The sequence below is a fragment of the Suncus etruscus genome, chromosome 13 (genome assembly GCF_024139225.1).
Source record: "Suncus etruscus isolate mSunEtr1 chromosome 13, mSunEtr1.pri.cur, whole genome shotgun sequence".
Classification (NCBI taxonomy): Eukaryota; Metazoa; Chordata; class Mammalia; order Eulipotyphla; family Soricidae; genus Suncus; species Suncus etruscus.
In genome coordinates, this window is record NC_064860.1 from 14,701,971 (window position 1) to 14,729,482 (window position 27,512).

Consider the following 27,512-nt stretch of genomic DNA (forward strand, 5'->3'; position numbering starts at 1 on the left):
TCTCAGAGCTTACTCTTGGCTCTGTGCTCAGGGATCACTCTTATTTTTTCTTTCTGTTTTTATTTTGGGGGCTACACATAACTGCTCAGGCCTTATTCTTGCTCCAGAGACAGAAATCACTCCTGGCATGGCTCATGAAAGTGCTGGGAATAAACCTGGGCCATCTGAATGGCAAGCAAGCACCTTATACCGAGTATATTACTGCTCCAGTCACATTGAGATCATCTTTTTTATTTCTCTTTTACCACACCTATCGTCAGTTGGGGGTTATTCCTGGTTATAAGCTGAGAAATCACTCCTGGGAGGAACATATAGGATGCTGGGAATCAATCCAAGTTGGTTGCATACAAGGCAAATGCCCGACCTGCTGTGCTATAACTTTGGCTCCAGGGATCTCTCTGAAGAGGATCTTATTTATCTCATTTTATTCCAAATGCTGATGTTGCTTTACCATGCCTATATAAAGCAAGGTGAGTTTAGATTACTCAGTCCCCAAGGCAATTTTTAAAGTCCTGTAAGTACAGAAGCCCAGGTGATGTGAGCGGTTTTGAAACTTCTCTTTTGCTTGGTGCTATGAAGACTTACTTTCAGGTGAAAAGACATTTAAAGTGAGCCAATTAAGCATAACTCTCCTGGCCATCCTTTCATGGTCTAGCAACCAAAATCCCTTGACATGTGAGAGCGATGCCTCAGAATGAGCTGAGAACACAAAAATACTTGGGAGGCAAAGGAAGATCAAAGTAATAGGACCCAGATGACTTCTGATCAACTGAATTCCAAGATGAGTCTCCACAACAATATTCACATCATAAATGTATTGTACATAAGTGGAGAATTGCACAGACATGTACCAGGTGCTATGAATGATGTGAGACTATTTTTAGAACTTTGAGTCCTATGTTTCTAATGCTCTGTTCTAGCAGAAACTTTATACCCAACCAATTCAGATTTTAGTTGCTTTGTTGTAAGTGGCAATATTACTTTCCAAACCAGCAGAAAGGGAAAAATATCCTTAGGATCAAACACCACATAGTTAGCACCATTTTCTTTAGGAAATGGGACTTATTATCATTATTAGAAATGGAGCTTTTTGGGGCCAGAGAGATAGCATGCCTTTCATGCAGAAGGTCATAGGTTCGAATCCCGGTATCCCATATGGTCCCCTGAGCCTGCCAGGAGTGATTTCTGAGCATATAGCCAGGAGTAACCCCCCTGAGCACTGCTGGGTGTGACCCAAAAACCAAAAACCAAAAAAAAAAAAAAAAAAAAAAAAGAAAGAAAGAAAAGAAATGAAGCTTTTTTTTTTTTTAATAGCAGTTGGGCAAAAGGATGGAATTGGGCCACACCCACGTGCTCATGGCTTACTCATGTCTCTGCACTTAGGGATTATTTCTGGTGGTGCTCAGGTGGGCCCTATATAGTGTCAGGTATAGAAGCCAGGTCAGCTGCATGTAAGCAAACATCTTTGTCTCTGTACTAGATCCCCAGTCTGACATTTTCTCCAATATAAACTCCTGAATTGTTGAAAAATAAAAAGTTTCCCCAAAACAATAAGTTTTCCAATGAGGACATTACTTCAAAATGCTTTACTGGGGCTATAGAGATAGTCTAGTGGGTAGGGTGCTTGCCTTGCACACAACTAACACAGGTTTCATCCCCAGCATTCCATATGGTCCCTGAGCACCTTCAGGCATAATTGCTGAGTTCAGAGCCAGGAATCAATCCTGAGCATCACTCAAAAACCAATAAAAGGAAAAGAAAAGAAAAACAACTTTACTTAGTGTCACTTTAGTTTAGAATGATTGAATTATGCTTTTTATTTATTTATTTATTTATTATTTTTTTGGTTTTTGGGCCACACCCGGCAGTGCTCAGGGGTTACTCCTGGTTGTCTGCTCAGAAATAGCTCCTGGCAGGCACGGGGGACCATATGGGACACCGGGATTCGAACCAACCACTTTAGGTCCTGGATCGGCTGCTTGCAAGGAAACACTGCTGTGCTATCTCTCCGGGCCCTGCTTTTTATTTTTTTAATTTATTTTTATTTATTTATTTATTTTGGTTTTTTGGGCCACACCCAGCAGCGCTAAGGGGCTACTCCTGGCTCTGTGCTCAGAAATGGCTCCTGGCAGACTCAGAGGACCATACGGGATGCTGGGATTCAAACCACCATCCTTCTGCATGCGAAGCAAACGCTTTACCTCCATGCCATCTCTCTGGCCCCAATTTTTTATTAATTTTTGTTCAGAGAGAATCTACAAAGCAAAATAAGAGTATGGACCATATCCCAGCCAGAGAAGGTATGAAATAAAGGTATTCTTCATTTTCTCAAAGTTTGAGTTAAACTATCTAGCTCTTAAAAATGCTGTCTATGAATACCTGTTTTGGCTAACCAAAGGAATCCCAAGAGGATTTTCTTTCTTTCTTTCTTTCTTTCTTTCTTTCTTTCTCTTTCTTTCTTTCTTTCTTTCTTTCTTTCTTTCTTTCTTTCTTTTCTTTCTTTCTTCTTTCTTTCTTTCTTTCTTTCTTTCTTTCTTCTTCCTTCCTTCCTTCCTTCCTTCCTTCCTTCCTTCCTTCCTTCCTTCCTTCCTTCCTTCCTTCCTTCCTTCCTTCCTTCCTTCCTTCCTTCCTTCCTTCCTTCCTTCTTTTTTTTTGTCATTCTATTTAAAAAAAATATTTTTTTGCTATTCTGTTTTTGCTTTGGAGCCATTATGGACTGTGCTCAGGTCTTACACCTATAGTATCAGGATTGAACCTGAGTTAGCTGTATGTGAAGCAAGAATCTTACCCCCAATGCTATCTCTCTCTAGGTCTCTGGATTTTTTTAAAGGCAAATCTAATATGCTATTTACTCATAAGAGGGTCCTACAGGCTGTGTGCATGAGCAGTAATGCCAGGCTCCTACCCCGAAAGTTCTTCACCCCAGATTAGCTTTCCAGTATCCCTGCTTACTTCCTAAGTGAGTGTCATTTTAAGTTTGGGAGTTACTTGTGAGGTTTTGAGAAAACAACCTGGCTGTGCTTCAGACTTTACTCGGGGCCTGAGAGTGGCTTCGGAGAATCCAATAGACTCATTTTCCGAGAGCAAAGATCTGAGTAAATTCACCTCTGCAGTTTGAGGTTTTTGTGCTGCATCCAGAGGGTTACTGGGTTCCATTTGCCCAGAAGCTAATGTCAGGATGTCCCCCCTCCCCAAGTGAGAGCTCCTTAATCTGAGCCAAAGTGATTTCCTTCCTTCTTCAATATTGTAACACCATTGAAAGTGGTCTAAAGGATGCCTGAAGTTTGGAAAGGATATTACTACACACAACATTCCCCATGGGGAGTTTGCAAAAGTTGGACGGGAAAATCCTTGTTCAGTGAAAGGTGAAAGTTGTTATTTGGGAAAAGGCTGATTCCTTTTAGGGTACTTTTCATAATTGAAGTTTCTTTACCAGGAAGGATCCTGATGAGCAGGGAAGGAGGGGACCTACTCAGGATAGACAGGAAAGGCTGGATTATTTGCCTTGCAAACTTGATCCCCAGCTAGTTTCCTAAACTCTGAGAAAGGAGTAGACCCTGGGTACTCCATGGAGACAACCTCCTCAAAAAGAAACAAACAGCACTTCCACAAACAAGCTATCAAATCCCACAGACATTCAGAGCCTAACTGGCTCACCAGTTGAGAGATAGGGTGGAGGAAAGGTTTGTTTTGGTTTTATCAAGACCAGTCAAGTGAGCAAAACTTTCTAGAGTTCAATTCACTACACTGATTCATTTATTATAACAATTATGCCATACTAAGATAACAAGAATTGGGGAAGTTGGATGTAGGATATATAGAAAGTGTCCATACCACAGTACCAGTGTTTCTGTAAACACAGACTTGATTAACAGAGAGTGTACACTTCATTCCGTACTAGACTTCAATGACTCACCAAATTGGTTGGCCCGGCAATGTCTCAGGGTTCGGACAGTATCTGCGATCATATGCTGGAAGGAAGAACAGGAAACACATCAAGGGAGGGGCCCAATTGGGGCGAGGGCATGGTCAACTGAACAGGGAAGAACCGGAAGTGTTCTATCTGGCTCGAGGCCTACCTTTAAATGAGCATACTGAGTGTTTAGATGACAAAACTTTTTAGTTTATACTTAAGCCAAAGTCAATGATAACACAATCAAGAGACCCAAAATATAACAAGCTAAACACAAAATGGACCTGTGACACTGGTAGACCAGGCGGCTAAGGGTGTGGCCCTAATTCACTATATAAGCCTGAAATACAACGATGAAGGACTTGTAAATCACAATGGTTTCAATAATTAAAAAAAAAGTTTAGTTCTTGACTGCAGAAACAGTGGATCATCAGTGCAGGTGTACAGCTTCTGAGCCTGGGGTGAGGGACAGTGACCCCATCCCTGTTGTACCTCTCCTGCATATACTTGTTTTGGGATACACTTTAGGACACAAAGCACTCTTCAGGTGGCAGACTATCTTTTCGAGAGGCTTTCTTCCCTAGGAAGACTGTGGCCCCCACTGTTTGTACACTAGACATTGATTTTGTACTGCAATAACTGTGTAACTTTCTAGACCACAGACCCCCAAAGCTTTGTGTGTTCAGCACCCCTCATAATTCATGGGAAAAAGTCCCAACTATTTGTAGAACTGGAGCTTTTGTGAGCTCAAAGAGCTGAGTATCTTTTTTGTTTGATTTTTTTTTATTTGTTTTTTTTTTTTTGTTTTGTTTTGTTTTTGGGTCACACCCGGCAGCACTCAGGGGTTCCTCCTGGCTCTATGTTCAGAAATTGCTCCTGGCAGGCTCGGGGACCACATGGGATGCCAGGATTCGAAACACTGACCTTCTGCATGCAAGGCTTACCTCCATGCTATCTCTCCAATACCAGAGCTGAGTATCTTAATATGATGACAGTGAGCATGATATCCATGAAAGACACACCCTCTAAGACATTGCTATCTGTACAGAGACTGTTTACTGTATATTATTATATTCTCTCCTAGTCTTCTGCCTTCTACTTTTGAGTTCTTTCTTTGGCATTCCCTCTGGTCTCCAGACAAGAATCTTGCCTCAGTATGTGGCACTTCCCGGCACTTCCTGGCACCTTCTGCTGGCATCCCTCTGATTGTTTCTTGCCTCTAATATGCTGAGGTTTCTAGAGTGAAGCTATTAGAGTGTTTAAGACGAAACCATGTCTGACTGTGGTTTCTCAAATAAGTTGCCAAGATATCTCCAAGACTGTTGCCATATTCTAGTCCTATGAGAGATTCTGTAATACTCCTTACTTTATTTATTTATTTTATCAAATTCCTTAGAATAGTACCCATGGAAGAACCAACTTTCTTTATTATTATTTGCTTTGGGGCCATACTTGGTATTGATCAGGGCTTATTTCTGGTTCTATGCCCAGCAGTTACTCTTAATGGGGATTAGAGGGCTATATATGGTAAGGGGAATTAAAGTTATCACTCATATGTAAGACCTTACCTACTCTACTATCTTACTATCTTTCTGGTCCCCCAAGATTCTTCCATTTAAAAAAAACTTTATTGATTGATTCATTGATTGGTTTTTGGGCCACACCCAGCAGAGCTCAGAGGTCCTCCTAATTCTGCATTTAGAAATTGCCCCTGGCCGGCCTGGGGAACCATATGGAATGCCGGGAATCGAACTGGGTCCCTCCAGGGTTGGCCGCATGCAAGGCAAACATCCTACCACTGTGCTATCTCTCCGGCCCCCATTCTACTTTTTTTAATCTCATCAAATCAACCCAAGCAGGTCATCATCTATGTTCTGTCTCCAGTAAGCACACCTCTCACAGAGAGCAAACTTTTACTAGACTATGGCTAAAGGCACACTGCTAAATGCTAGAAACAATTTCTCCCCAATCCAGCAGATCTGGGAAGATATTACATGATTGTGACCTACTTATGAGATTGTTCATACAGCTGAAATCTATTGTATTCCCACACAGTTGTGGAAAATTAAAGAGGACAGTGATTTGATTAACATGGAAGCTCACAATGCCTTTGCAAAGAGGCCTGACTTATGTCTATGAATGGACTGTTCAGTTTCTTTCTCTGGATTTTACCACTGTTCCCAGCTCTCTGGTTGTTTTAGAGAGTGGTGTTATATTGATTTCAAAACATGTGCCTGTTTTGAAGCTCAGAATCCAGCATGGCACTGAAACTGGAGTCCTGTTCCTTATCTTTATTTTTTTATTTTTATATCTTTTATTCTGGGGGGGGGGGTGCACACCCAGAGACGCTCTGGAGTTACTCCTGGCTCTTCACTCAGAAATCACTCCTGGCTCAGGGGACCATGTGGGGTGTTGGAGATCGAACCTGCTTCTATCCTGAGTCAGCCATGTGCAAGGCAAACGTCCTACTGCTGTGCCACCCCTCCAGCCCCTGCTCCTTTAGCATCTTTAGATGCTTTGCAGGGGGAGTATGAGAAATATGGGGAAGGAAATGCTCTTAAGATTGAAGAAGCAGGGCCCGGAGAGATAGCACAGCGGTGTTTGCCTTGCAAGCAGCCGATCCAGGACCAAAAGGTGGTTGGTTCGAATCCTGGTGTCCCATATGGTCCCCCGTGCCTGCCAGGAGCTATTTCTGAGCAGATAGCCAGGAGTAATGCCTGAGCACCTCCAGGTATGGCCCCTGAAACAAAAACAAAAACAAACAAACAAACAAAAAACAAAACAAAACAAAAAGATTGAAGAAGCAAAGAAAAAGGAGGTTCCTATGCTTTTGTTATTTCTTGGTTAGAGCAGCAAGAGAAGAGCAATGAAACTATCTTCTCAGCCATAGTATGAAGCATTTCAGGTCTGTCACCTTCGACTTAATGTGTTGGTCTGTATCAGCCAGATAAAGATAATACACCAAATTATCTGCTAGCTGGCTTAAGTTAATACCCATCACAAGACATTGGCTTCTCACTGGTTAATTCATTTAGGCTCTATCAGCTCATTATTGTGAAAGATAACTCTTGCTTTAGCTGAAGTGAAACTGCAGTCCTTTGCTAAGAATCAAGCCTTGAAAATATTGACTCTGCTAAGAAGTTTGTTTTCCCCTCTGGCATTCAAGTCTCACAGAGGGTTGCGGGGACATGTTAAATAGATTTTTGTTCTCCTAGAAGAAAAAATATATATAACTTTATCTTCTCCATATGAGAAGGGGTGAGCAGGAGACAAATTGGGTGTTGATTGTCTCTGCTGATCTCTTTGGAAATGATGTGCTATTAAATGCTGTGTGTGTGTGTGTGTGTGTGTGTGTGTGTGTGTGTGTGTGTGTGAGAGAGAGAGAGAGAGAGAGAGAAATGATAAAGAGAAATGATAAAATTTACATACCAGTTTTTCAAAATTGACAAGATTATCCAAAAATGTTTTATTTCCTTCATGAATGAATGTGACATCTGAAAAGAAAAGAAAACATATTTAGCACTAGAGACAAATCATGAGGTAGGCCCGAAGAGGCCTAGATAAAGTCAACTTCATTAGATTTTTCTAGAACATTATGGATCATTCCATATATTTCACAAGGCAAGTTGAGTGGGCGTACTTTCTGTGTGCAGAGGAGAAAGAGCTAGAACATCTATGGAACTGTATGCTCTGGAACAACAATGCAGTGTTTAATTGTATATTCATTAATAGGACCTAACCCCATTCTAGAACTTCACTGGAACATTAGAATAGGCCAGAACATTGAGCAGGAAAAAAACACCAACCAATAATAAACAAACATCACTGAATTTTGTTTGTTTGTTTGTTTGTTTTGGGGCCACATCCAGTGACACTCAGAGGTTTCTCCTGGCTATGTGCTCAGAAATCGCTCCTGGCTTGGGGGACCATATGGGATGCCAGAGGATCCAACTGCGATCCATCCTAGGTTAGTGCATAGCAAGGCAAATGCCCTACCGCTTGTGCCATCACTCCAGCCCCGAACATCATTGAATTTTAATATTTATGTGTCTGCTTTTTTTTTCTTTTTTTTTTGGTTTTTGGTCCACACCTGGTGATGCTCAGGGTTTACTTTTGGTTCTGCACTAAGAAATCATTCCTGGCTTGGGGGAACCATATGGGACACCGAGGGATACAGCTGTGGTACATCCTACTTCAGCCACGTGACAGGTCAGTGTGTGCAAGGCACATGCCCTACCACTTGTGCCACTGCTCTGACCCCTGAAATTTAGATTTTTGTTCTCAATTCCAATCTCTATTAAATAAAAACAAATGAGGTATTAAAATACAAATGGAATATTAAAAACGAATGATAGGTCAGAGCAATAGTACAACAGTACAGGTACACGTCAAGTTTTTGCCTTGCATGCAGCTGACCCAGGTTCAATTCCTAGCATCTTATACTGTACCCTGAACACTGCCAGGAATGATCTCTGAGTGCAGAGCCAAGAGTAACCCCAGAGCACTGCCAAGTGTGAACCCCCCCCCCACAAAAAACCCAAACCAACCCCAAAACATATAGGATTGAAGTGTAGACAGTACAGAGAGAGTACAGTAGGTAAGGAGTCTTCCTTGTAAGCAGCAGACCTAGGTTTGATCCAGGATACCACATATCGTCCTGAATGCAGAGTATGGGGTAAATAGCCCTGAGCACAGCCACATATAGCCCACCCTCTTCCCATTCCATCCAAAAGAGCAAGAAAAGTGCAGGCTTAAAAACATACAATTTTCTGGTCTTGGTGGACTGGGAGAAAGCAAACATTGCCATTAAAATTGCCATAAGATATGGGGCTAGAGCGATAGCCCAGAGAAGTAGGGTGTTTGCCTTGCATGCAGCCAACACAGGACAGACCCTGGTTTGAATCCCGTCATCCCATATGGTCCCCTGAGCCTGCCTGGAGCGATTTCAGAGCACAGAGCCAGGAGTAACCCCTGAGTGCCACCGGGTATGACCCAAAAATAAACAAACAAAAAAATACCATAGGTAAAGAAGATGCAGGTGCATTTTCAGAGAAAGAGAAAGTTACTTTGGCTTAAAAATTCCTGCATTTAAAGTGACACTTTATATGTCACTATGTAAGCTTGAGGTGCCAAGTTCATTCCCTGACTCTGCTCTTCCGCAGCCCACCCACGTACCAGGGGGTAGCTATGATGGCCCCCAGCAATGCTGGGCCTGACCACTAAATTTTTAGGCAGTGGTACTGCTGAGTCCCCAGGTATCCCTGGAGAGACTTTTAAAATAAAATGGCAGAAAACATTCCAATAAAAAAAAAAAAACAAAAAACAAAAAAAAAACTACTGGTTGCAATAAAAAGAACTTCTCTAGAGACCTGGGAATTCATCACAGCCAAGAGCAGTTGCAGCTTTCATGGTGCGGACTTAAAAAAAAACTCAGAGCAGGCAGTCAGGAGCATCAGGGAATCCTCCATTGGGAGAATCCAAGCAGTTTGAAAAGCATGCAAACAAAAGATGTTTTGCATATAGCCTGAGGGGCAAACAAAATGAAATGACTGGAATATCTTGTTAAAATAAAATAACATGAACTGAGAGAGGGAAAAGAACAGCTTAAGAGTCCTAGAAATAGATGGGAAGGCATTTGCATTTAATCAAGATGTTGATTTTGCTGATCCCTATGGAACAATAATAATAATAATAAACCACCTGGAAACAGGGCTGCAAGGGCTTGGATCTCTCGCCAGGGGGCATTAGTGTGGTCTAGTTCCAAGACCCAGGTCCACCCACAGCATCCAGGCAGCCCTTCTGCAGAGATTTCTAGAACTGCAATGCTTTCTGGATGCCTTAGCAAGAAAAATAAATAAATAACACACAATGAAATGTTCCACTGTCTGAAAAACTTTGCTTCATGATCTTTCATATTTTTGCCTTCAAAAGATAATATTAAGCTCTCTCTGTGTGACAGTGCCTACACAAAGCACCACCGAAAAGTCTTGTATCTTTTAACTCCCTGGACACTTGTCCCTGTGTTGATCAACAAAGCTGCTCATATCCAACTCTCTTCTCAAGAACAAGGCAGCTGACAAAAGCAACCAAGAACAAGAATTCCTTGAAATGCTCACAGAAGACTGAGGTCCCCATGGCAAAAAGGATGTGAAGGGAAGGTGCGAACCCAAACTCTGGCTCAGAGCCAGAGACTAGATTCAGACCCAGGGATCAGTTCCCTCACACCTCGTAGCTCTGCTCCCATTTGGTTGGAAAGGCACGAACTTTTCCACCAGCTCCTCAGTCAACTTGTTGACTATTTGAGCTATTTGAGGCAGATGGAACTTTATTTCAGTTTGCAGTGTAGGGGCAGAGAACTATCTCCCTGACTCACTACAATGGACAAGTCTATGCAATGGCTCCCCAGGTCTGCAGCCTCAGCTCTGGAGACAGTCTCCATATCTCAGCCTGCAAAATGAGGGCTGGCCAGCATAAGGGAGATGTTCCTCTAATCCAGGCAAATGGTAGATGAAGGTTGAGAAAGTGCACCTGACCAGAAAAGGTGGGTGGAGAGGCGAGAGGGTGCATTCGCCCTGGAGAAGGATTTCCAGATGCTGTGGATTTTGCTGTGATTGGCCACCAGGGATGGAAGTATAAAGGAATGTGACAATGAGGAAGGAGGAGCTGGTAGGGTCTCAAAGAGCCATGTGTGGGGCCGAGAGGGATAGCACAGCAGGTAGCGTTTTTTTGCCTTGCATATGGACGTCCTACCTGGGTTTGATTCCTGCCTCCCATATGGTCCCCCAGGAGTAATTTCTTCAGTAATTTCTTTCAGGAGTAATTTCTGAGCACAGAGCCAGGTATAACCCCTGTGCACTCCCAAATGTGGCCCGCAAACAAACACAAAGCCCCTCAAACCAGGATGTACAGTGGACAGTGGGCATGGTGCTTGCTTTGCGGAGTTTGGTATCATTCCCAGCGCCACATCTAGGTTCCCTGACTACTACCAGAAGTGCTCCCTGAGGGAAGGGAGAGTCAGGAGAGAAAACAAAATAAAACAAACAAACAAATAAAAAAACTATAACTGGATCTGAAGATTTTTGTGACAGGCCTGTGAGGTAGATTCAGAGTGTCCAGCATGTCCCACACGTGTAGGACAGGTGCTGCTCATCTGTAGGCACCTGAGCATAAAGCAAACACCTCCTGCCACAGGGCTATGTTTAAGAAATGGGCAGTGAAAGGGGAGAAAGTGTTAGTCCAAAAAGCACCCCTGAAAATCTGCAGCAATGGGATCCACTCTAAGATACCTAATGACCATGAAGAGTCAGTTGATCTACTGCCCGTTATTTGCTCCACTGGGAGAGCCAACCTTTTCCAAAAGACCCACATGACATAGGCTATTAGGTAGCTTTTGACCTTTGATCTCTGCTCAGTCCCTTCCCAACACCCATTTAGGATTTCCAGTCATCCCTTTCTTAATTAGAATGTACAGTGAGGGAAACGGGAAATCCAAAACGTGGGGCAGGAACAATAGTACAAAGGAGAAAAGTACCTGCCTTGCTGGTAATTGCCTTGCCTGTGACTGGCATGAGTTTGATTCCCAGCACTGTAAGTGGTACCCCAAGCCCTGCTAGGAATAATCCCTGAGCACAGAGCCAGGAGTAAGCCCTGAGCACAGTCACTTTGTTCCCCCAAACCCCCAAACAAAGGTTAAGAAACTCAGCCAGGAAATAGAAGGCGGATCTGCTGGGTCCCATTTCTCTGGCTAAAAGCAATGCATAATAGAAGGAACAAGAAAGGAGGGAAACCAGTTTGCATTCAAAAGTCACTTGCTAGTTTAAAGTATTTTATTGAATCTTTTAAGCTAGTTTTGCAGTTATTAAAAAAACAGCAAAAACCTAAGAAGGATATTTTTCAAAAGATCTTATCTTAGGTATGACAGATATAAAAATTTTTTTTATCCTCTTTTGGTTTGTAAATTATTCCAAATTAAAAAAGAAAGCTAACTTTAAGTGTCTTAGAGTATAAATTATGTTATTTTATAATGACAAATATTAAAATAAGGAAAATTTAAGTGCTAAAACTCAAGAAGGCTTCTAATGAAAAAAGAAAGAAAAACAGTTTAATTTACTAGAGCAAATGTGTAAATGTACTTTCAGAGGAAAAAGAAGATATTTGTTTTGCTGCCAACAAGGTCTAGATAAACTCAGTAGAGCAGAAAATTGCATCCAAGCTAAAATGTAAGTGTGAAACATTTGACTGCATAAAATACATTTTTGGAAAGCCACTACTAGTATGTACAGAAAATTCTACTCATACCTAACTCAATTAAAGGACATTTCCAACAAAGTTTTCATTACTTAAAAAAAATATAACTCATGGGGGGCCAGAACAATAGCATAGCAGTAAGGCATTTGCCTTACACACGGCCAATACAGGACGGACCCCGGTTCAAATCCCAGCATCCCATATGGTCCCCTGAGCCTGCCAGGAGTGACTTCTAAGCACAGAGCCAGGAGTAACCCCTGAGCACCACTAGGTGTGACCCCCCCCCCCAAACAAAGCAAAATAAAAAAATCTCTTAGGGCCAGAGTGATAGCACAGTGAGCTGATCTAGGTTCGATTCCCAGCATTCTATAGGGTCCTCGGAGTCTGCCAGGAGTAATGTCTTAGTCATTAGTCAGGAGTAACCCTTGAGCACTACTGGGTGTGTCTCAGAAACTAAAAACAAACAAACAAACAAAAAACCCAACAACCACAACAACAAATTTGTCTTATAGACCAGAGTGATAATACAAGTAAGGCATTTTATATATCTGTGAGACAAATATATATATATGTGTGTGTATGTGTGTGTATGTGTGTATGTATATATATATATTTTTTTGGGGGGGTATATACATATCTCACGTTTCTTCTTCCTAAAGTAAGTTATTTTCCCATCCCTAATATTTCTATTTGCATCTAAGTTATTCTAAGAATTACTTCCTACCTGCTGCTCTTACTCGCTAATTAAATATCTTTCATTTTTGCAAACTAAAATCGTACTCCCAAATAAACTTATTTTAGAGGTAATTAAATACAAAGAACGATGTGGTCATTTAAGTTTCTATTTTGGGGGCCGGAGAGATAGCATGAAGGTAAGGCATTTGCCTGGCATGTAGAAGGATCGTGGTTTGAATCCCGGCATCCTATATGGTCCCTCGAGCCTGCCAAGAGGAATTTCTGAGCGTAGAGCCAGGAGTAACCCGAGTGCTGCCGGGTGTGACCCAAAAACCAAAAAATAAATAAACAAAGAAATAAAAATAAATTGCTATTTTGGTATTATAACCTCTCCATTTATGTTTTGGCAAATTCTTTTCTGCTTGAATGAAACTTTCTATGTCTCTCAATAGTTTTGATGTTTTTTGATATATATTTTTGATATATTTTGGTTTCACAGCTTCACATTGTACCCTTGAAAGAAACTAAACAGATAGTTGCAGAGGTACATAGGGACTCAGAATTCTCAAAGCTCTGTTTGTTCTAAGGAAAGTGGCAGAGAGAATGTCAGTTTTATTGCTTTGAGGCTGAAAATGTAGGTACCCTGTGGGAACAAGATGACCAGACCAATTCATAGCCCACAGTCCAGTTTTCAAAGGCTCAGTGATGAGTCAGGCAGGATGAAAGTAGAGTCTTGTAAAATCCCTCGGAAGATACCAAAACTTTGCCAGGAAACGTGCCCAAATCCCTTTTGCCTGGAAACATTTGCGTGAGACACGTACTGAGTGCCAGGGCTCTAGGCCAGATTAAAGAAAACTTCCTTTTCACCAATCCCCTTCCTTTAGAAGAGACCACTGACATCCCCCTAATCATCTCATGAACATATTGCAGGAGAAATTACAGTGAAAATACAGAGAAAATACAGTGGACCAGCTGACAGTGGAGCTGTCATTCCTACCCCCTCTGGATGCCTCTCCGGGAAAGAAGTTCATCACTGACCAATCCTTTGCATAGATAACAGTATTATTGCTCGTGTTGACCAAAGGTATTTCTCACTAAACAGCACTGGCTGTAGGCTGTGCCTTGGAAATTTAGATTGCAAACACAGAGCATGACTGGGTTTTTTGGATTCTTTGTGCCAGTCTTATTCTTGGTGGGTTAAGAGGATTGTGTAGACAAAAAGCAAGTAAGACTGTGCTTATAAGCAGAGTGAAAAAGATATTCAGGAGTTTCCAAGGCCATGTTTTAGGAGACATAACATGATGCTCTGGTGGATACTCAAAGATGGGGAAGCATTTTAGTTATTCAGAAATTATTTATATTATGGAAAGCAATCGCAAGCTAAGACAGACTGATTGGTAAAAACTATTTTTAGGAGTTTATGGAGAGTCCTTTATTTGTCCCTCTGTAGTTCAAGTTGATATATTTCTGGAAGATAGAATTACATGGCATAAAAGATAGAAAATCATTACCTTTCAGCAATAATGGCATGAAAGGGATTTTTGGTGGCTTCATCTTTTTGAATGCATCTCTGTAGGCTTTGTGGTTCAGGGAAGGATCCTGCCAAACCAAACAGATTACAAAAAGAGAAAGAAAAATCAATGTGCCATAGAAACAATTCTAAATCTGCTTTTGCTATACAAATTGAACATGATTTAGATAGATCGAGGTTCTTGCTCAGAACAAAGTAGATAAAGGTTTCCTAGGAGAATAAACTCACTAAATTAGTGCAGGAAGTGGAGGCAATGAATGAAAGTCAAGATATTGGTTTACAATAAAGGGAAATGACTGCAAAAGAAAGAGACACCTTTTGATTGTGCTATTATTTCTCTCACATAGGCTCTTTAATACAGTTTCCTCTGCATAATTTCTATCAGGAGGTAACCCCAAAGCCTTTTGTTAGGTACAAAGCCCAGAACATTACCCTTATGATGCACAGACAATGCAGAGGAAATCAGAGAACACTGTTTTACTGAGCTCTGAAAAGAAACAATCTAGTCTACATCTAAAATGAAGAAACAGTGAAAAGGATGGAAAGGATAAAGACTAATGCAGAAGATACGGACTGCACATTCATTAATGCTGAAACTTTCCATAGGCAAGGAAAAAAATCTGCCTTCTGAAAATCATACTAAAAGGATCGTTCTCACAAACTTTTCCTGGAGAAAGGAAGAAGCAGCAAAATTACTTTCAGATCCAACTGAACAGTCTGGAAAGAGAGAGAGAGAGAGAGAGAGAGAGAGAGAGAGAGAGAGAGAGAGAGAGAGAGAGAGAGAGAAGAGAGAGAAAGAGAGAGGGGGAAAGGAGAGAGAGAAGAGAGAAAGAGAGAAAGGAGAGAGAAACAGAGAGAGGAGAGAATGAGAGAGGGAGGAGACAGAGGAGAGAGAGAAAAGAGAAAGAGGGAGGAGAGAGGAGAAAGAGAGGAGAGAGAAAGAGAGAAGAGAGAGAAAAGAGAGAGGAAAGAGAGAGGAGAGGAGAGGAAAAGTGAGAGAGGAGAAAGAGAGAAGAGAGAAAAGAGAAAGGAAAGAGAAAGAGAGAGGAGAGAGAAAGAGGAGAGAAAAAGTGAGAGGAGAGAGAAAGAGAGAGGAGAGAGAAGAGAGAGGAAGAGAGGAAAGAAAGAAAGAGAGGAGAGAAAAAGAGAGGAGAAAAAAGAGAGGAGAGAGGGAGAGAGGAGAGAAAAAGAGGAGAGAGAAAGAAAGAGGAGAGAGGAGAAAGAAAAGAGGAAAGAGAAAGAAGAGAAAAGAGAAAGGAAAGAAAGGCATGAGAAAGAAGAGATAGAGGATAGAGGAGAGAGAGGAGAAAGGGAGAGAGAAAGAGAAGAGAGGGAAGAAAGATAGAGGAGAGAAAGGAGAAAGAGAGAAGAGAAAGAAAGAGGAGAGAGAGGAAAGAGAAAGAGAGAGGAGAAAGAAAGAGAGAGGAGAGAGATGAGAGAGATTCAACAACTGCAATACACTTGAAGGAGGAGTCCCTTCTGGAACCAGGAACTTACCGTTAGACTTTCAAGTTCAGAAAAAAGTTTCTTAAACTTCCCGGGGATTTTCTAAAATCAAAAAGAAGACAAAGAGGAGATGGTCAGGTTGTCATTAACTTTGAGGGTATACCAAGACAAGTTTCCACTGAGCTTTGCTTACTTATGAATCACAATTCAGAACATAAATCTTCTGTCATCGGGTCTTGCCCCGATTACTTTTCACTGCGCAATTTTCATCATCCCTTAATGGGACCTTCCTGGGGAATGTTGCTAAAAACAGCTTAAAAATCAATAATCACTGCATGGTTCAGGGATTTGGCTGGTTAGATATGCCACATATGGTGATGACTTCATAAATGCTTGGGGTTCGGTTCCGGAGCCTACCTCTGATGAATGCTCCTACCTTTTAAAACAGTCTTGATTAGTGAGAAATAATAACATTGGCTGACATTTGTTTTGTGGGAATTATATGATTATGGTTCACAGCAGAGGGCTAATGAGTGAGAGAAAGAGGGGCCCTGAAACATGCTAAGTGGTAAGGCTGTGCCTGAATGGGTAAAAATCAATGAAAAGCCCACGAGGTAGCAGGAAGAACAGAGACACGAGTCCTCCCACCTAAAAGCTCAGATTCAGGATGAAGGGCCATGGCTTTTCCCAGCCTGCCTCTAACATAGTCAAATGAAGAAGATCAGATGCCTGCCATAGTGTCAGCAATGATGGGAACTGGAATTCTGGGTCTGGCCTTTCCTAGAGGGGTGGCTGGGGATGACTCCTCAAACCCCTCAGAAGCATTGTGAAAGAGGAACCTCAGTTTCCCTTTGCCAGTGGCTGGGAGCAGTTCCATTTCGGCTGCATTTAAAAATTTCCTGCCAAATCCAGGGCTTATTCTAAAAATAGGAAGTGAACTATTTCCCATGATCAGAGATTCTGCCCCAAACCTTAGGATCACAGGAAACTAGAAGATAATGGGCAATACCCAGGCCAATATCCAATATCCAATATCCAAAAAGAGACTCTAAAAGGCCCTAAACTAGCCAGACTGGTAAAATCTTCATATTGGTAAAAAAAAAAAAAAAAAATCTTCATATTCTTTGTCACATTTTAGTCACTTGTCAAGTAACACAAAGACCCAGTTTTCCTATGAAAAACACAACAAAACAAACTACATACTGTCCAAGTTAATTTAGTTCTGTGCTTCCTGAAGTTCCGCCATTGTTGGGGGCCTTTCTTTTACTTTCCAATACACTTTTCCATTTTCTAACTCAGAGTATGAGCCTACTTATTACCCAATATGTTCAATACTGAAAATACTGAGGAACCTGAGACCGTGGAGCCGCAAAGAGAGCTCTATTCCTGTGCCATTAGGGAGAAACTAGGACTAGTATCTGGTGCTTCCCTTCCTTCCTTACAAAAGCAGGTTTGGGGCCACACCTAGTTATGTTCAGGAAATAATCCTGATGAGTTCTATAGGGATTATAGGACCATATGGGGTGCTAGGGAGTGAACCTAGACCAGAGGCATTCAAGACAAGCACCTAACCCACTGTACTATCTCTCTGTACTACCCACTACTTTACCCACTGTGTTATCCCCCAATTTTCATCTCTTTCATCCATGTTCCAGACCATTTTGGAAGACCGTATGATCACAACTGTCCCTGCTCACATGAACTATTTAACTTTTACACATTTCCCTAACCTTTAGCGGTGCTGACATTTTTTAGACTACTTAAACTACTTAAACCACTCATCTTAAATAAAGAACATTTGCTGAAAAACACTTTGATTTTCATTTGTTCCCCTCTACTCCCCGTTCTGGAGGGACCCCCCCCCCCAACCCCCCTTTACTCCCAGGCTCACCTCCCAGGTTTGTGACAGTCGGCTGACAGAGGCAGTGTTGAGACCCATTACAATGGCAAAGAAGGAATTCAGGTTTCGCTGGGCTTTGCAGCTGTGGGATAAAAGAGAAAAGACATGATTGGTTCTTTCATGATATGATTCACAAAAGATGAAGAAGCTGAAAAGACTCTCTCAAGCCAGAGTCCAGCCTCCTGGAGTCCATATGCCCCCAGACCACCCCTGGGGTCTGCCTTTCTGTGTTTCTAAGCAAGAACACAATTCAAAATGCAGCATCTCCTCCTCACCTTTAGGAAAAGATCTGTGCTCCACGCCCTCTGCACATTTCAAAGAGGCCTCCTCTTTAATCTGTCTGCATTTACAATGTCAATTCATGGTCCCCTACCTCCCCTTAGTTTGCATGGCCACATTCTCCAACAGCCTACTCTCCAACAGTCAGGGTGGTTAAAACCACTGAGTAAAGGCTTAGACAAGTAAAGGGTAAATACAAATAAAGTAAAGGGTTTGAGAGACAGTTCTCACTTCTCGGGTTTCAGTTGCTGGTTCTGGTTACATTTAGACACGTTTTCCTAGCTACTGTATCAGAAATCTTACTGTCCTATCCTATGTAGATATTAAAACAGGGGATTGTAGCCTTCTGTCCAGCATTTCCATTTAAAGATAAAAGAAAGCCACACACCAAATAAAGCCATGTTGCATCCCTGGCACTCCCGAAAACCTCTATTGCCTTGCATCCATCCATTCTACCAATGTTAAAGTCAGCTAGCTGCAGATTCCTAAGGACCTTGGGCTTCCAGGTCATGCAGAAAAGCCTGAACCCCAGACACCTCTTTTACTGCAGCACCTTAGAAAACAACTTCTCTGAAGCAGTGCTTTAACTGGACACTATCATAACTTGATAATTCAAAACAAAAGGACTGAGGATACAAAATGTGGGCTCAGGTAGCTCCTCTCCCACGGATGTCACTTGGTCCCCAGCATCTCCCTCAGTTCCCAATGTGGGGAGGGTGCACCTGCTTTTTCAATTCCCAACTATTTCACTATTGATTCTGGGGTCTTTCCCCATCCTCATCAGAGCTTTATAACACTCTATTAGGGGATCAGAGAATATAGAACAGGGGATTAAATACTTGCTTGGCATGTGGCTGACCCAGGCTTAAATCCTGGAACTCCAAATGGTTCCCTGAACTCTGCCAGGAATAAGTCCTGACTGAGTCTCCCTTGCCTCTCCAAAAAAGACTTTGGAAGATATTGTTTTATGATTCATCTTTATAACAAGTTTCTTCTATTTACTCAATATGATTTATCAAGCCATTTAAAATCTGGGAAAGTTCTATATAAATCATTTATCTAATTTTACTGGATCATCTCTGTATTATTTTTGAAAGAGACACATATAACATCTAAATTCAAAAAAAGAAAAGGGACTTTATAAGGACACATTTTCCTCAGAAGACAAATGGATTTAATGCAAATATTAGTTACTGTTCCGTTCGGGACTCTGCTGTGGCCAGGGTTCATTCATTTCGGAATAAGAGCAAACATCGTTGGACCCTAAATATTCCAGTGCAGCAAACACTCCTTTGTCTGAGCAAGGAAATAAAATCCAATGAATCCACAAAGGTGCAGGAGGGGTGGCGAGAAGAAAATGAATATGCAAATGAGATGCCTCCGGCAGGGCACACACACACTTGCTGATCATGGAAATTACCTTTTCCCCTGGCTATTCCTACCAGAGTGATAATAGGAATTTAACTGTACAGAGTGGGGAGCAGTACAGGAAACAAGAGAGTAGGGCTATATGAACTGAAGGGGCTCAATTTCACTTTTCTGAGGACAGTGAACCTTTATACTAGTTAACTGAGTTATGCGATATCATTTGACTCCTAAGGCTATTTGTGTCATTCCCAAGCAATGGAATTCATTAACTAATTTATCCTGTGTTGGAGCTCACCCAAAGTGTGTTATTCCTGACTCTGTCAGGGATCACTACTGACAGGGCTCTGGGGAACCAAATGAGGTGTAGGGACTCAGCTGGGGTTGGTAGCATGCAAAGTGATTTTATTTTTATCCTTTCTCTCTGGTCCCAGTAAAAAAATTTATAAGTAGGGCCCAGAGAGATAGCACAGCGGCGTTTGCCTTGCAAGCAGCCGATCCAGGACCAAAGGTGGTTGGTTCAAATCCAGGTGTCCAATATGGTCCCCCGTGCCTGCCAGGAGCTATTTCTGAGCAGAGAGCCAGGAGTAACCCCTGAGCAACACCGGGTGTGGCCCAAAAACCAAAAAAAAAAAAAATGTATAAGTAAGTTTCTGATCCTAAAGAGCCTTATGATTCTAACTTTTAGGAGTTTTCACAGATTATAGTAAAATGCATGGACCAGACTTGTTTATTCTCCAAAAAAAACATCACTATTTTTTGGGGGGGGGGAGGTCACACCAGCAGCACTCAGGGGTTACTCCCTGCTCTACACTCAGAAATTACTCCTGGCAGGCTTGGGGGACCATATGGGATGCCGGGATTCAAACCATGGTCCTTCTGCATGCAAGGCAAACACCCTACCTCCATGCTATCTCTCCGGCCCCAGGAACCATCATCTTAAAAGGAGCTCAAGATTTGGGCATATTTCTTGGCTCAAATGTCTCTTCTTTCATTGCAGACTGCATTAAATATTGGGCCAACTACTTTCATTCATTTCTTGCCTAAATAAAATATCTGATGTCTTCTTCACCTATAGTTGGGTCTAAGTTACTTCCAGCTCAATTGTCTGTCCTAGGGACAGTTCTGATCTTTGGCACAGAGATTACTGTCAGGAATTCTATATCTGTATCAATTTGTGTCTATATAGCTTTGGGGGCCATCTCCTCCATGAGGAGCAGGCTCCTGGCTCGATGCTTGGGTCTGGGACAGGTGGCACTGGCTAGGATGCAACTGTGGCTCCTGTCTGCACAAGCATGTGCTCCAACTATCTCTCTGGTTCCTGAATCTGGTATTTCAAGAAATGGCTCCAGTAAGTTGCTAAAATGTCATTTAATCAACATGTTCTAAATTGTTGTTACTTATCCAGTCCTGTATTTGAGAACAATAAATGGCACCAATTCTCTGGATTTTGACACAGTCTAGTGAAGGAATCCCACACAACTATATAAGTTTGTTTATATTTGTGTCATTATTTTTTTTTTTGGTGGGGGTCACTTTTAATAGTGCTCAGGGCTTACTCCTGACTCTAACCTCAGGGATCACTCCTGGAAGGAGATTCTGGGGACTATATTTGTTGCTGGGATCAAACAGGACTGAGCTGTGAGCAAAGCAAGCACCTTACCTACTGTACTCGCTCTCCAGCCCCTAAATATAAACGTTTAATAAATGATAAAATGCTTTTTATAAAATAGTAAACAAGTATTATGCATGTGAGAGAAAGAAAGAATGTGTCTGGGCCAGAGAGATAGCACAGTGGTGTTTGCCTTGCAAGCAGCCGACCCATATGGTCCCCCGTGCCTGCCAGGAGCTATTTCTGAGCAGATAGCCAGGAGTAACCCCTGAGCACTGTCGGGTGTGGCCCCAAAAAACAAAGAAGAAGAAGAAGAAGAAGAAGAAGAAGAAGAAGAAGAAGAAGAAGAAGAAGAAGAAGAAGAAGAAGAAGAAGAAGAAGAAGAAGAAGAAGAAGAAGAAGAAGAAGAAGAAGAAGAAGAAGAAGAAGAAGAAGAAGAAAGAAGAAGAAGAGAAAGAAAGAAAGAAAGAAAGAAAGAGAAAGAAAAAGAAAGAAAGAAAGAAAGAAAGAAAGAAAGAAAGAAAGAAAGAAAGAAAGAAAGAAAGAAAGAAAGAAAGAAAGAAAGAAAGAAAGAAAGAAAGAAAGAAAGAAAGAAAGAAAGAAAGAAAGAAAGAATATGTTTAAGGGAATTGTGGTGCATTTTAAGTCAGGATGATTCATCTAGGTTATGAAGAACAATAGTCACTTGCTAGGTAAAAGTCGTCACTCCAGGCAAAGCCAACAGTATGTGTTCAGCCACAGAGGATGGAGTTCATAGGAAAGCGAACCATTTCAAGTGGTTGCAACATGAAATGCACCAAGTGCTAGAGGACATGAGTTTGCAAAGTTCATACCATGAGCATCACAATGATCCTTTCCCTACCCTCTTCCTTACCTGGCCTTGTTAAAGTTAATTAGCAAAATGGGTCCCCATGCTTTGGCTACTTATTCATGGTATAGCACACAATCGAGTGCTGTGCTTTGGCCTTTTGACATTTACTTTAAAATATAAAATACTTGGGGCTGGAGAGATAGCACAGTGGTAGGGCATTTGCCTTGCACACAGCTGATCCAGGGCCAACAACAGTTCGAATCCCGGCATCCCATATGGTCCTCTGAGCCTGCCAGGAGTGATTTCTGAACACAGAGCCAGGAGTAGCCCCTGAGCACTGCCATGTGTGACCCAAAAAAAAAAATATGCCAAATACTTCAAGTGCAAAGACATAAATATTCAAGACCAAACCTATTCTTTCTTATATATTTTTCCCCCTTTTGACATTCCTGGGTTCAAACCCACAAGGCTTCAGGCCTTTAAGACAGGTACTCTGAACCTGGCTATAATCTGACCCTTAATTTAGTATTAACACTTTTCCATTACCAACCAAGGCAGAAAACAGACCAGTTAAAGGTGATACAAGAGGAGGCCAGATACTTACTGAGCCGCGATTTTGATGAATTTCTTCACCAGCTGCACCCGCTTGCCCAGCTGGCTGCAGAGAAGAATCTCGGTGGCCACCCAGAGCTGAACTTCATTGCATCGCTGGAGCAGAAGGCTGAGGTTGACAGTGTGTTCCCCACTGCCCTGTCTGCTGAAGGTGAAGTAGATCAGCTCTTGCTGAAAGAGAACAGATTTGTGCCACCATTTATTCTCAGCAGATCCAAAGTCCAGTTGATATGAAAGGCAGTGCATTTCTCAAAATGTCCTTTCTTCAGATAGCCCCATCTCAGGACAAAGTTGGATACAGGAAACAGAACAATAGTAGGGCCAAATCAAAACAATCTGGTTCTAAAGAAGCCTGGGTAAAAAGTACCCACTTAGCATCTTTATAAAAGTGTAAACTTGAAAGGTAAAGATCATACACTTTCTACACTGAATTCACAGTGTCAGCGAGTCAGCTCCAAATCTCCCTACTTTGTGAGACTGGCAAAATCATGTGTCGAAGATCCAGAGAATCTGTGAGCAAGAACATTCGATTCTCAGGAGTCAGTTCATGAAAATATGGGGCTGGAGAAATAGCATGGAGGTAGTGCATTTGCCTTACATTCAGAAGTACGGTGGTTCAAATCCCGGCATCCCATATGGTCCTCCCAGCCTGCCAGGAGCGATTTCTGAGTATAGAGCCAGGAGTAACCCCTAAATGAACCTATTTTCATTTGTGCTCCCTTTCAGCCAAGATACTTTTGTTTTACTCAACTCTGGGTATGTAAGTACACAAAATAGTACTTTTATGATGAAATATTCACTGATCATAAATCATAAAGAACTGTGCTTTTAAACACATTTTAAAAGTTACCTGGCCTCCTATAGGATTGCGACTCACAGTTTAGGGAACTAAACCTGAGACAAAGGATCTCCAATTTTACTGAGTCAGGATCATCCAGAGGAACATTTTTTTTGGGACCTGGCCCCAGAGTTTCTAACTTAGTAGGTCTGTGGTAGGATGGAAAAAAATGGCATTTGTTTTTCTGAAATTTCTTTTTTTATTTTTGGTTGGGGATCACATCTGGCAGTGCTCAGAGGTTACTCCTAGCTCTCCACTCAGGAATTACTCCTGGCTTGGGGGGCCATATGGGATACCGCGGATTGAACCTGGGTTTTCCACATATAAGCCAAACACCCTATCTACTGTGTGAAGGGTCCAGTTCCCCAAATAGCATTTCTTAAAAGCCATCTGGTGCTGCTAATGCTGTGGGTCTTGGGGACTCTTTGAAAACAATGAAGAGATCAGCAAATTATAAAGAGAAGGAAAAGGTCTCAATTATCCAGGCAAATGAGACCAGTAACTGCCATTCTGGACCAATTGTACACAAAGCAAAAAAAGAGGTGGGATTTAAACAAAGGGCTGCACATGCCTGGGTGAGGATGCTGACTGCAGGAGGGGTTTGCATTCCTCCACTGCAGATGCAGGCCAACATGCCATTCAGTTACATTTCCAAAATCACAAGCCATGTAGACTACATGAGTCCACTTTGTGCTCATGTTCAAATCATAATGTTGGATTTTTTTGGCATGAAGATCTGAACACATTTCAAGGACAATCCAAAGTGAAAGCAAAGCACCAGAGAGAGTTCTTCCAGGACAAGAGCTCCTTCTCGGAAAGAAAGGCAGTTCTGTAATGAAATGTGTCACTGCGCAGCAAAGCAAATATAACATATGGTCACATAGGACTGTCACATCCTTCACCCCCTGGTTCCTGGGAACATTCTTCCACCGACTACATTTATAAACTCTTGGTAACATTTCCCCCCCCCGATTATTGTTTTATAAATACTCGAAGTTATTCTCAGGGAAGAAGGTGACAGGTGCAAACATCTTGGAATACATATCAAACATTTCTAGAAACTACTTCAAGTTTTGCAGCATAGTCTAAAATGAGAAAATGTTTTTGTGAAACAATGTGTGTAAGCACACACACATTCGAACATGAATATTTCTTGGGTAGTTAATATAAACTGTATATAAAGAATGGTTGTATTGATATCAAAGATATCATAAGCAAGATGACTTCTCAGGTTAGCAAAGCTGCACAATATGCATAAATATATCTATACACATAAGTATTCACACAGACATGAATACAGCTTATTTATGTCGAATTATATAATATGTAGCTGTAGGCAGAACATGAATTGTCTTAATCTACATTTGTGTCGGCCTTTTAATACAATTGAATTCTCATGGGGCTGAAGTGATAGTACAATGGGTAGGACATTAGCCCTGCATGTGGCCTCCCTGGGTTTGATCCTAGCATCCCATATTAGGGTTGTAACTCCTGAGCACTATTGGGAATAATTCCTGGATGAAGAGCCAGGAGTAATTCTGAGCACTGCCAGATGTGCCCCCCTAATATATGTAAATTCTTAAACACCACGCTAATGAGGTATATGTGTATATATTATATATTTGGTTTTACAAATACATATCTCACCAGATGATGGATATTTTTTTTAATTTTTATTTTGATCATATTGGCTTACATATCTTTCACAGTAGTATTTTAGGTACGTATTAACATTGACTCAGGGGAATACCCAAGATGATGGCTATTTTAAAAACCTAGCCACACACATATATATGATTGAAAAAGGATCCACAACTAAACGAGCAGTAGCATTTATCTTTTCACTCTGTACATACCTCATGAATTGAATTGAAAAGACTCCAATCAAAATTCATTAATTCTAGAGCAAGATCCCAAGTGTTCATTCCCAAAATCCTCATTGACCTTTGCTGTGATTCCTCATTTTCTGCAAATGGGTTCTAAAGTGACAGAAACAAAAGGATCTTCAGAAATTCTCCCGATGTTAGAATGCAACTGGCTGGCATAGAAAGGCAATGGTGACCCAGATTAGACAAATAATCTTGTCTGAACACACTTAATATTTTCCCTGGTCTGTTCACCTTCAGTGAGTTGCAGCCAATTTAGGATACAGTCTTGGAAACAGTAGACTGTGCTCAATGACACTTTACTGAGGTAGCCTGCCTCCCCCCTTCCCTCCCTACACACACAAATCTAATTATAAAACACTGCTGCAATGGACAGCATAATGAAAGCAAAAGCCCTGAAATCACTTTGGCTTCTGGTAAGAATTAATGTGCCAGTGGGGTTAGTGTAAAAACAAACAAAAGAAATGTCATGGTGCGCTTCAATAAAGACAGACATGGTTCTTACAGGAAAAATGTTTAACTAGTCTCATCCTTGACATACATTTACAATTTTTATTAAAATGCCCTGAAAAGAAAAAAAGGCAATAAATGAAAAAAAAATCACTCCCTTTATAGTCCTCCTATTATATATATCAATTTATCTTCCCACATAAGTATGAACTTGGTAATATTGTCTTAAAATATAGCAGGAGAACATTAAATGCCACCGTGAATTTAATATCTGTCCTTATTAAATTCATTAAAAATTAGTTGACATCTTGGACCAGGAGGTTAGTTCAAAGAGCTGGAGCACATTATTTTCATGAGTGAGCCCAGGTTTAATCTCTGATAAATGACCTCCAAGCACCACGATGGGAGTAGTTCTCTGAGCACAAAAGGCAAATATCTTTCAAAATAGTTGATATTTTAGGGGTCGGAGAGATAGCATAGAGGTAAGGGTTTGCCTTTCATGCAGAAGGTTGGTGATTCGAATCCTGACATCCCATATGGTCCCCCGAGCATGCCAGGAGCGATTTCTGAGTGTAGAGCCAGGAGTAACCCCTGAGTGCTGCCAGTGTGACCCAAAAGCCAAAAAAAAAGTTGATATTTTCAGGGGCTGGAGTAGTGACGCAAGTAGTATCCCATATGGTCCCCCAAGCCAGGAGCAATTTCTGAGCACATAGCCAGGAGTAATCCCTGAGCATCATCAGATGTGGCCCCAAAACAAAACAAAAAGACAAAAACAAAATAGTCGATATTTTCTAATGAAAAAAATACAAACCCTCCATTTGAGCAGTTGCATCATAGCTTATGATATTTTAAGATAGTGAAAGGCTTGGGGGTGGGGAGACTTTGCAGAAATAAATGACAAATGACAAGGGAAGATAAAGAAAGCATTTCCAATTCTAAGTATTAATCTCCATTTTTAAACAGCGAAATAAGTTATTGCATTTAGAGACTTATTTACATTACTAAAGGGGTTTCTAATAAAAACCAAACAAATATAAAAAGCCTGGAAGAGAAAAAAGATGGCAATATGACTAATGATGGTCTTTTTATGAAGGTCAAATAGAGTTTTGTGGAAGGGCCTGCTTGGATGCGCCTTAGAAACATGCTGCTTCCAATAAAGGGCCAGAAAAGCCCAAGACATTCTGAGACACATTCAGTAGAGATTCCACAATCTGCCAGGGGGCCTATCAAAACTTATACTTTTCCACACTTCTGATTAGTTGTTGTTTAACATGGACCACCTCTGGCAGTACTGGGGGGTAGCACTCTGCAATAATCAGCCTGGCAGGGGGCCGGAGACAGAATTTAAAGGCTGAGCATTTGCCTGCAGGAGGTCTGGATTCCATCCTTAGAATTGCATGGCCCCTTGCCCTCCAGGAGGGACCCCTCCACCCCCACACCAAAATAGGGGTGGCCCTTAAGCAACACTGACTGTGTGTCCAAAACCCAAAAGAACAATAAGCAGCCCTCAGCACAGGCCTGATGGGTTTTCATGCTGGAAGATAGGGGCTTGCTGAAAAGTGGGGGAATTGAACACAGTGCCTCATTCATGCTAAGTGTATGCTCTATCATTTGGGCTCTACCATTTCTTTGCTCTTTGTAGACTGGGGGGACCATATGAGATGCTGGGGGATTGAACCAGGGTCAGGCAAGTGCAATGCAAATGCCCTACCCACTGTGTTATCCCTTCAGCCCTCTGATTAGTTTTTTATATATAAAATTATATATCCTTGTTAATTTCATAACACAAGTCTAACTCTTAAGCATGTTCAATTTTTGTATTCCATGTTTTACATAAACATATCACGTAATGGTGATGATGGAAGAAGACAACATTTCTGTTGAAGACAACATTTATCTTTGCTTGTTTTTTAGCTATATGCCACTGTTTTCAGGAATCACTCCTGG

At 41.5% G+C, this 27,512-nt stretch overlaps 1 protein-coding gene across 1 annotated transcript in view; it reads right to left on the minus strand.

The window, feature by feature from the left end:
• The window catches only part of RAPGEF5 (Rap guanine nucleotide exchange factor 5), a 264,811-nt gene that overhangs the window by 2,969 nt on the left and 234,330 nt on the right, over positions 1 to 27,512 (minus strand). Inside the window, exons 19-25 of the mRNA XM_049785378.1 lie at positions 25,086 to 25,208; positions 22,384 to 22,562; positions 17,704 to 17,794; positions 15,864 to 15,914; positions 14,347 to 14,434; positions 7,343 to 7,407; positions 3,917 to 3,971 (exon numbers count right to left, since the gene is read on the minus strand). Of these exons, the coding sequence (XP_049641335.1) occupies positions 3,917 to 3,971; positions 7,343 to 7,407; positions 14,347 to 14,434; positions 15,864 to 15,914; positions 17,704 to 17,794; positions 22,384 to 22,562; positions 25,086 to 25,208 (652 nt within the window). The remainder of the gene's footprint in view (positions 1 to 3,916; positions 3,972 to 7,342; positions 7,408 to 14,346; positions 14,435 to 15,863; positions 15,915 to 17,703; positions 17,795 to 22,383; positions 22,563 to 25,085; positions 25,209 to 27,512) is intronic.